The 11,322-nt window shown below is 38.9% G+C and overlaps 1 protein-coding gene across 1 annotated transcript in view; it reads left to right on the forward strand.

Annotated features, from left to right (window-relative positions):
- LOC131003463 (uncharacterized) overlaps window positions 1-10,814 on the forward strand; it is a 40,113-nt gene extending 29,299 nt beyond the window's left edge. Inside the window, exon 2 of the mRNA XM_057929969.1 lies at window positions 10,537-10,814. Coding sequence (XP_057785952.1) covers window positions 10,537-10,814 — 278 coding nt within the window. The remainder of the gene's footprint in view (window positions 1-10,536) is intronic.
- Window positions 10,815-11,322: the final 508 nt, after the last annotated feature.

The following is an 11,322-nucleotide window of genomic DNA, read 5'->3' on the forward strand; positions in this document are numbered from 1 at the left end:
CATTGAAAAATGATTGATAAGAAAAAATGAGAAAATATTATCATTTTTTCCTTTTCTTTTATCATGTACTACTAGAGATGAAAAAATTAGAAAATGTTGGAAAATATGTTCACACCTCTACTTTAGAATAATATTATCCAACATTTGAGAGAAAATGAGTGAAAAGAGGTTGTCTGAGAAAAAAAAAATTCCACTCTATCTGAAATTTTTTTCCACCATAATAAACATGGAAAAATAATGAAAAATAAGTGAAAATATATATTTTCTCTTATTTTCCATCGAACTAAAGACGCATCCTTATAATAATATGTAAAAGAAAGTGATTTAATTTCGGTTTTTGACTCAAAAAAAGAAAGTGATTTAATTTCGTTGATGGAACTAAAGACGCATCCTTATAATAATATGTAAAAGAAAGTGTCGGTTTTTGACTCAAAAAAAGAAAGTGATTTAATTTCGTTAAACACAAAATTGTTATTCTAGTTCTTCCTCCCCTCCTTTCGACCATCTCCAGAAGCCTGCTCTATTTTATTTTATTTTTCCAGCAGATTTCACACTAAAATATGGTGCAATTAATGCGCACTCTTTCTCCAGTGTTATATATATTCTGAAATAATTTTCTGCGGTACTCAAAATGAATATTATTAAAAATATTTATTTTGAATATTTGTTTAATCTTAATAAAATGTAAAATATTATTTCTGGAGGGAAGACTTGGTCTGAATTAGCAGGCACTGATAAAATAGAGCATTTATGTAGTCGCAAATTCACTCAGTTGGGCAACAATGGGTAATGTTTAATTTAGTATTTCTGTTTCATGTATGGTATATATTAGTATTAGTTATTATTCCTCTCACAGCTAATTATCATCCTCTCTTGGCCATAAATTATAATAATGTCACCCTAGCTATTACCCTCTCCTCTCCTACATGCAATACTAGCGAATCATGGCAATATTTTTATTTAAATTTTAAACGAAATATGATATTTTATGGAGTATATCATTATATATAATTCTTTCTTGGCAAGCAGGTTAAATGATATATATCTCGACCCAATATCGTTTGTTAATCTATAGGAAACTATATAAATTGAAACACTTGTTTTCTTCTCTATCTATAAAAACCATATGTATAGATTATTTTCATGGTAGTTACTAGTTACTAGTTAGGTTGATTTTGATTAACAGCAATACTAGATTTGGATTGAAAGATTAAATTGAAAATATAATGAAAATCCCTCAATTACGAAAATCTACTTAAAGTTGTTTATTTAGAATATATTTTGAATTAAAAGGATATCAAAGAATCATATAAAAAGATAAGATTCGGCCCTATTCAACATACAACATCAAATTTTGTCCACCATTTGAAAAAATATAAATTTTGGCCATTTTTGTATGTCATGACTATTCTACCATTCTCTCTCTCTCCTCTCTCTTTCTCATCTCCCTCTCTCTCTCTCCAGCGGCTCCTCTCTCTTTCTCATCTCCCTCTCTCTGCTCCAGCGGCTCCTCTCTCTTTCTCATCTCCCTCTCTCTCTTTCTCCAGCGGCTGCGCGGCAGCGGCGCCGAGCTTGGAGAATTCGTCGGAGCTCTCGCGACGGTGGTGGAGGAGATCCTCCCACTCTCTCTCTCCAGCGGCTGCCGCTCTCTCCTCTCTCTTTCTCATCTCTCTCTCTCTCTCCAGCGCGCCGCCTGGGCAGAATTCGTCGGAGTAGAGGATGAGGCGGCGGCGGCAGATCTGGTCTGATGAGGCGGCGGCAGTGGATCTGATCTGATCGTTGCGCTGCCTCCTCCATCGGCAGATCTGATCTCCGCCTATTTCAGCCATGGCAGATCTGATCTGATCTGTGTGTTGTACGTATGGCACTTATGGCACTATTAGTGCCATAAGTGCCATAAGTGCACACTTCCCCCGAGGGTTTAGATATTCCATTTAGGGTTTAGATTATCCATTTGAGGTTTAGATATTCCATTTAGGGTTTAGATTATCCATTTAGAGTTTAGATGTTCCATTTAGGATTTAAATGATGTTGTTGTTTCTGTATTTGTGCTGCACGTATGGCACTTATGGCACTATTAGTGCCATAAGTGCCCAAAATGATTATTTTACTTAGTTTTATTTTGGATTTCCGTTGGCACTTATGGCAACAGTGCCATAAGTGCCAACGGAAATCCAAAATAAAACCAAAGTAAAATCTTGGCACTTATGACACTAATAGTGCCATAAGTTCCTAACCCGACCCGGCACGCGACCCGCGTGCCTGATCCTACCCGGTCCGCCTCATTAAGGGTAAAAACGTCCAAATCAATAAAAATGGCCAAAATTTGTATTTTTTCAATGTGTGGCCATAAATTGTGTTTTATGCTTCATTTTGGTTACTTCAAAATTTTACTCAAAAGATAATGTAGACATCAAAAGGAGATTTTTAATTTATTGAGGAATCCAACTGCAAATTAAGTTTAATTATATATATTTAAGTAAACTTACGGTTTTCTTTTTCATAGATTAAAAAAATTCAGATTATGTATTCCTTCCATAAAGTTCTATACAGAAACCTTAAAGTCATAGAAAATCCATAACACTCCATACATATTCAAGAATTGAGATTTAACTTCTTTATTTAATACTATTAATTTATCAAAAAAAAAGAATTGAAATTTAATGGTTTTCTTCGATAAAAACATAAAATAATTTAATCTAAGACATAAAACGATAATTAAAATACTCTGCCTCATGGATGGTCAGGAAGATCATTGCAGCTCGAGAGTATTTGGAAACAACAAACCTATGTATGGCTATTCTTCAACACTCGTACTTTTCTATTAGAAAGCTTTATCTGGAGTTGAGAGGAACTTTTCCGAATGTCTGATGGAAGAGGCCAAAATGCAGCAACTCCAAAGCATGTTTTTATTCTATGGCTTACTATGATGGGAAGACTGTCTACATGTGAAAATTTGAGGTGAATTGGCATCAATGTGGAACCACGATGTTGTTTATGTGAGATGGAAGATAGGCCATGAAGCACTTGTTTTTTCAGTGTGTTTATTCTAGAAAAGTGTGGGATGAAGTGAGTCAATGGTGTAATATCCAGAGAGGCACATTCTTGGGAAACAAGGAATTTATAGAGCAATGGTAGCAGTGCTAGTCTATAATATTTGGCAAGAGAGGAATGCAAGGAAGTTCAGAGCTGTTGGGAACTTAATGAAATATCCTAATCTAAGTTTTGATGATACCAAAATCAATAGGTTTCACTTGTAATAGACTAGAACTGTTCGAACTCAAGTGTTAGAGTTCTTTTTCTAGTTTAGTTGTTGTTCTGAAGACTGAAGAACGAAGGACTGAAGACTGAAGACCGAAGATGCCGACTGATGTAACGATTAAGGCAAAGTCAAATACTGATATTTGACTTATCAATCGAAGGATCAGTTTCGACTGATTACTTAATGCGCGCCACGTGGATTCAGCGGACTGATACTAAAGTCAAGTATCAGTTAAACATTCTTCCTCGAACTGAACCTCCAACGTTCATAGGAAGCCACGCACTCCAAAAGTACAACGCATTAAATGCAGAGATCTCAGGATCGTCCTTTCTCTGCAGAGGTCATTCCTTTTGGTGATTACCTTTTCAGATATGGCGCATCTCCTGCTCTTCAAAGTAGTCGTTCTCACCAAATAAGGAACATCGAAGATTGAAGCCTCAGCCCAAGTTCAATTTACTCTCTAACGGAAGAAATCTTGAAGACCATATCTGTCAACGGATCTATTCAAGACGTCTCCAATAAACTGTGCTCGAGGATCACAATATTCACCGATTCAACAACATAAACTGAAACGCTGCCAAATTCGTTACTCAGCAAAACCAAGCCTCCCCAAAGTTTGAATCGAAGAAGAGAATCACAAAGCTAAAAATCAGTCACTGCTGATTACATACATTCTCTTAGAACTTAGGCAAATATTGTATATCCAAAGCCTAGGTAAAACTGACTGCAAAGAACTTGTTCTTTGTGGTTTAGTTGGCAAGTTTTCAAACCTCTTTTCAACGAACCGAATTGAGTGTTTGTGTCGAAAAGGAGTTCAGACCAGTGTTCTGTCTCCGTGAGATCTTAGTGCCCAGTGCGCGCTAGGAGTGAGAAATCCAACCTAGTGTGTTGGTACTGAAGATAGGATCTTCAGTTGTCTCGGTTTGTTGTGCACCCGCAAGCACACGTTCAGGTTTGCTGTGCACCCGTAAGCACACGCATCGGTTTGCTGTGCACCCGTAAGCACATGCCCAGCGAAGTTGTTGGTCTGATCAACCGACCGTGGATGTAGAAAGTGTTTTCCGAACCACGTAAAAATCTCTGTGTTATTTACAGCTTTCATTACTTACCTTCTTACTTGCGCTCTTACCTTTCTAAACTGAAAACTGATTAATTGCAAAGATAAAATTTACAGTTGACAACGTGATTAATTTAATAGGCTTGTTATCAGTCTAACTGATCTATCGTCTGATAGTCAGTAAGATTCATAACATCTCTCTGTTTATCAAACTCAACTGAAGCCTTACGTGTATCAGTTAAAGTCTTTGACTTAAACTGATAACTCCTTACTGAAGAGTATTCAGTATCAGTCGTCAACCATGTTTTGACAAAACTCTTTTCAGTAAACAGGTTGAGTCAGTTTGTACTTAAAGTTTCTTTTTATTGAAAAATAGCCCATAGGTGTATTCCCCCTCATACACCTATTCGAGACCCTCCGGACCTAACAATTGGTATCAGAGCAGGTTGTTCGCAAGAATAATTTTGCTTTGATCAGGTTCTACAGAACTAGATCTTTTTCCTTAAAGGTCTCGAAAATCTTTCTTTTTCAAAAAGTGCGTACTACTTTTCTTATCTGTTGTTTTCTGTTTTCCTTTTCTATGGAAACTAACCACAACAGAGTATCCCCACTACCTATGTTTAGTATTGAAAAATACAACATATGAAAGTTTCGACTTGAAAGCTTCCTCACCGCCTAACATTGCCGACTGTGGAAAGTCATCACCAAAGGACCCATCATGATCACGGAGGTGATCAAAAAGGTCCTTCTAGACACAACTAGAGATCCTTTTGATGAAGTCCAGATCAAATCAAAGGCTGACTTCACCATAGAAGAAAGGAAATAAGATGAGCTCGACAACCTCGCCAAAAGCATCATCTCCGACACAGTTCCAGACAAGCACGTCACCAAGATCATCAAGTGCAGAACTGCAAAGGAGATGTGGGACATTCTTGAAGGAATGTGCATCGGATCAGAGGAGATAAAGGAGAACAAGTTATCAATAGCTTGTCAAAAATTCGACTCCTTCCTCATGCTAAAAAATGAATCAGTCGACGAGATGGAACTCAGACTCAACCAGATCCTGAACTAAGTTCAATCCATCTCGAAGGACAAATACCCTCAACGAGAGATCAATCTAAAGATTCTACGAGCACTTCCGCGAGGAGATTGGCAGATCTACGCAGTTGCTCATCAGAACAAGCCAGGATTCAACCAGCTTCCAACGAACAAGCTATTCTCTGATCTCGTGGCGAATGAGTTCGACATCCAGAGAAATCTTGAAACAAAGAAAGTTGGAGGATCAGACGAAGATGCTCCATCAGCCTCAACAGGAGCGGCGCTGAAAGCTTCAGCAAAAGAAAACAAGAAGCAGTCAAAGGAACCAGCGGAACTCAAACCAGAAGACTTCTTCAGTCAATATGCCCTATTGACTGAAAGATTCAACAAGATGGAATCCAAATTCCGCAAGTACAAGAAGTTCCACAAACAGCACTACAAAGGAAAAGAAAGAGAAAGCAAGTCCAGATATTCCACTGATAGAAGCGGAGAAAGGAAGTCAACCGCTATTGATCTAAAAGATGTGGAATGCTATGGATGCAAGAAGAAAGGGCACTATCGATCTGAATACCCTAAATTGTCGCAGTCTGAGCGCAAATAGATGAAAGCTAGGAGAGAACGCAAATATGCGAAGAAGAAAGCGATGGTTGCTGACGATGCAGGATCTTCTGAATATGCATCAGAATTATCTGCCTTTAACTCCACCAGTTCAGATGATGAGAGCCAAGCCCTCATGGCTAACGACACCGAAAGCGTGGCCGATAACAGCTACGACAACGGAATGAATGGGCCAGAGGTAAACTCTTACTCAAAAACTCTTTATACTGATAACTCCTTGTTTTTTACAAGAGACTACTCAGAATTTGGAGATAGCTCAGTTGACGAAACTGAAGAGTACGATTAGCTCATGACTGATCACTATCAGTTAAGAAAAATGTTCGAAGATCTTCTCATGCAGAATCAGAAAATGGAAAAGGAGATCAATGAAGAACGAATCGAGAATCAGACGATCATCTACTTTCCAGATGAAACCTGTCTTAATGGACTAATCATGGAGAACAGTCGACTAGAAGAAAAGCTCAGAATTTCTACATCAGAATGTGACAGAGCATCTCATGAAATCAAGAGGCTTAATTACAAATTGGAGGAAACGGTCAAAGACTATATGATGAAATATCCCATGATGACTAACTTTCCTTTAAAAGCTCTTGTGGAAAGCATCGGAGGAAAGGTGGTTCCTGCCGATAAAGGAAAGAATATCATGATCAAGGAAGTGACTGACACTTATGAAGACAACACTTCGGAAGAGTCTAGGGATCATGATATGGAAGAAATTCAGAAGCGAAAACTGATGGAAAAAATAAATGTTCCTCCTTCTCAAAGCTATAGACGAGCTAAGGAAGCCCCCAACTAGTTCATCTTTCTAAGAAGACTAGAAAGCAGATTTCAGTCAAAATATGGGGAAGAAACATCGGAACTGAAACAGAGTCTTCCTCACCAATCCAGGGGGAAGAACAACAGAAACAATCAGAAAACTGAAATCAGTTCAGTTCCGAAGAGAACAACAACCATGGAGACAAATCTGTGATAAGTCCAGACGAGCTAAAGGTCATCCACAACAGTGTGTAACTAGACATCATAAGACTCATGTTCCACAACATCAGTCAAGACTCCATCAGTCGAGGATAACTCACGCATCTCAAAGGAGACCTCAATACTACACCAGACAAAGCTTTTACAAAAGCGAGGCTCCTAAAAGGAAAGCTCAACAGAAGAAAGCTCATGTGCCAACTGAAGCACCAACCACTTCAGTCAGACAACCAGCCAAGCGCAAAAGATCAACACCAAGACCAGTTCTGAAACATATATGGGTTCCAAAAAGAACACGAGCTAACAATGAAGGACCCAGACATTGATTGGGTACCTAAATTAACTCTTCCTTGCAGGGCAAAAATAGGAAACACAAAAATAAGGAAGAAGTTAAAGCCTCGATCAGAACATGGTACATGGATAGCCTATTCGAAGCACATGACAGGCTACAAAGAAAATCTCACTCAATATGTTGAGAAAGCTGTATCAAAAGTTACATTCGGAGATAACTCAATCGGCGAAACAAAAGGTTATGGTGTACTCGACATGGGTAACGCCAGTATCAGTAATGTTAGCTATGTTTCTGGATTAAAACATAATTTGTTGTCTGCGAGTCAATTTTGTGACAACAGATTCGCAGTGAAGATCAAGAAAGATGAATTCACTGTAAGAAACAGTCAGAAGAATGTGGTTCTGAGAGGGATCAGACAAGGAAGTCTCTACGTCATATCATGGGAAGATAGCCCTCCCGAAACCTGTCTCATCAGCAAAAGTAGCTCAGAGCTCAAGTGGCTATGGCACAGAAGACTCAACCACCTCTACTTCAAAACGATCAACAAACTTGCTAAGCATCAACTGGTAGAGGGCTTACCCTCTATTGTGTTCCAGAAGAAGCAAGAATGTGAAGCATGTCAAAGAGGAAAACAAACTAGGACGTCATTCAAGTGAAAAACAGGACACTCCTCTGGAAGAATTCTCCAACTACTTCACATGGATCTGTTTCGCCCAATCTCTCCCAGAAGTTACAACGGTAGGAAGTATACCTTAGTTGTCGTGGATGACTATTCTCGATATACTTGGGTCATATTTCTCTACAACAAGAGGGAGACACTGATGGAATTGCCAAAGCTGTTGAGAAGACTAAGCGTTGAAAAGGAAGTCAACATCATCAACATCATATCAGATCGAGGGACTGAATTCCTCAATGCCGCCATTCGTGACTACGGCAAAGAACGAGAAATCAGTCATCAAACCTCTGCAGCAAGAACTCCTCAGCAAAACGGAGTAGCAGTAAAAATAAACAGGTCTTTGAAGAAAACAGCAAGGACAATGCTAGCTGAATCAAAACTCCCTTTGCAGTTTTGGGCTGAAGCAGTCAACTACGCTTGCTACACACAAAATTGCTCCTTCCTCACTCAAAGACATGGGAAAACTCCATACGAGCTATGGCAGAACAGGAAGCCTTCAATCTCATACTTTCATGCTTTCGGTTCTCGGTGTTTCATTCACAACAATGACAAAAGGAAGTTAAACATATTTGATAGCAAGGCTGATCCAGAAATTTTTCTTGGATACTCTGGAACTGAACGATCCAGCAAAGCCTATCAAGTGTTTAACTCTCAAACTCTTTGTGTGGAAGAAACACCACATGTTATTTTTGACGAGTCTACTGATGATTTCAGGATACGGGAAACTGAAAGAATTGCTGAGAACACTGAAGTTTCCAGAACTGAAATGAAAAGCACCGAACCCTCTACTGTTTTGGTGTGGGGACCAGGAAAAGAAGAGGATACTGAAAAGCTTCAGTATCAGAAGATCAATCAAAGGTCTGAAGATCCGACTGGAGCTAATACAGTTAGCATCAGTCAAGGGGGAACTCCGACAGTTGAACCTACTGCAGAAACGCCAGTTCAACACTCCTCTGCTCGAGAAACTTTTGAAGGACTCAGAATCATCCTGACAGAAGAACCCCCTCCCTCGCCAGAAGAAATCAAGAAGTATCGAAGATGGTTTGAACTCCACTTAAAGGAAAATATCATCGGAGAACCGTCAGACGGTGTAAAGACTCGAAGATCAATGTACAACCTCGTCTACGACATAAACCAAAACTGCATCAATGAAGATAAGAACTTCAGCTGTTTCTTATCATCTACAGAGCCCAAGGACATTGAAGAAGCTCTGAAGTCTACTCAATGGGTCATCGCAATGTAAGAAGAACTCAATGAATTCAATCAGAATTCAGTTTGGAAATTGATGGATCGACCAGACGATGCAAAAGTGATTGGTTTGAAATGGATTTTCAAAAATAAGAAAGATGAAGAAGGTCACGTGGTGAGAAACAAAGCAAGGCTCGTAGCCAAAGGGTACAGCCAAAAAGAAGGAATCGACTACGATGAAATCTTTGCACCTGTTGCAAGATTGGAAGCAGTCAGGTTCTTCTTAGCCTTTACCACTCATAAAAGATTCAAAGTACACCAAATGGATGTGAAGTGCGCATTTCTCAATGGAGTGCTCACCGATCAAGTCTATGTGGAACAACCTCCGGGCTTTGAGGTTGTTGGACCAGAAAAGGTGTACAAGCTGAAGAAAGCGCTCTATGGATTGAAACAAGCTCCAAGAGCATGATATGATACTCTTTATAAGTATCTAGTAGAACAAGGATTCAAGAAATGATCTGTTGACAGAACCCTGTTCACTCTAAAAGAAGGAGAAGATCTCCTACTTGTTCAAATTTATGTCGATGACATAATCTTCGGATCCAAATCCGAACGGATGTGCAAGAAGTTTGCTGATATTATGACTGAGAAGTTTCAGATGTCCATGATGGGATAAATGAATTTCTTTCTTGGATTACAAGTCAAGCAGACCAACGAAGGAATACTGATTAATCAGTCGAAGTACGCCAAGGAACTGATCACCAAGTTCGGTATTCAGCATATGAAATCAGTCAAGATTCCAATGAATACAAACCGGAAGGTAAATCCAGGATCGGAAGGAAAATCTGTATCTTCAACCAAATACAGAGAAATCATTGGGTCATTACTGTATTTAACTGCTAGCAGACCAGATATCGAGTATGCAGTCGGGGTTTGTGCAAGATATCAGTCAGATCCAAAGAAAGCTCATATGGATGCAGTAAAATGAATTCTGTGATATCTCAAAGGCACACCCAACTTAGGATTGTGGTATCCAGCTGACGACGACTTCAAGCTCTCCGGATACTCAGACTCTGATTTTGCAGGATGCAAAATTGATCGCAAATCAACTTTGGGAACTTATCAATTCCTAGGCAACAAACTTATCTCTTGGTTTTCAAAGAAACAGACTTCAGTCGCCACTTCTACAACTGAAGCTGAATATGTTGCTGCGGGAAGCTGTTGTTCACAACTCCTATGGCTAGTCCAACAACTGAAAGACTATGGGATTGAAGAAAAGGAAGTCTCAATTTATTGCGACAGCTCCAGTGCTATTGCAATCTCACATAATCCAGTTCATCACACAAGAGTCAAGCATATTGCAATCCGACATCACTTCATTCATGATCATGTGAAAAAGAAGAATGTCTCTATTGAATGGATTCCAACCGTAGTTCGGAGAGCAGACTTGCTGACCAAAGCTCTTCCTGGAGATAGGTTCAACGATTTTGTGGAAGGATCGGCCTCATCAACCCTGAAGAATGATGTTGTTTTTGAAGATCTCAACTGCAGTCACGATGACTGTTGCTCAGCCATCTGGTGCTCCTCAACTGCTGATGTGGAAATCAAAGAAGATGAGTCTACATCTGAAGGGGAACTTATTCTTATAAGTCAACCAGAAACAGTGGTATCGACTGACTGCAATGATCAGTCGATCAGTAAGTATCTTTAACTTACTCTATGAAAATCAGTGAATTCAGTTATGAGTCCTTGATAGTCTTCAAAAATCTTTCTCTAACTGATCAGTTTATTTCAAAAACTTTAACTGATTGTTGGAAAATGAAATATCCGTGAAGGACAAGTACTTTTAAAAGGATTTAAAAATTGCTTTAACTTATCATGATTCTTTACTCAAAGTATTTCCAACCTTTTTGCCTCTGACATGAAAATCTTGAAAATCTCATTGATTTGATAAAATGCAATAATTTTTCATACCTTTTGAAGCTTTCGTACTCTCTGGTGACGGCGGACGTGAAATTTTTTCTTCAAAAAGATTTTAGGCACCTTTTTCAAAAATACTTTTCATCTTCTATCTTGGAAATATAGTCTATATATGCCTCGATGCCTTAAATTGTTTTCTTCAACAACTAACATCTCTCCACAGCCTTCTCTGTGAGAATTTCATACTTTCAAAAGTTGCAGAAGAATTTCATTCCGACCAAGGAGAGTTCAATGACAAC

Source organism: Salvia miltiorrhiza, chromosome 1, assembly GCF_028751815.1.
Source record: "Salvia miltiorrhiza cultivar Shanhuang (shh) chromosome 1, IMPLAD_Smil_shh, whole genome shotgun sequence".
Taxonomy (NCBI): Eukaryota; Viridiplantae; Streptophyta; class Magnoliopsida; order Lamiales; family Lamiaceae; genus Salvia; species Salvia miltiorrhiza.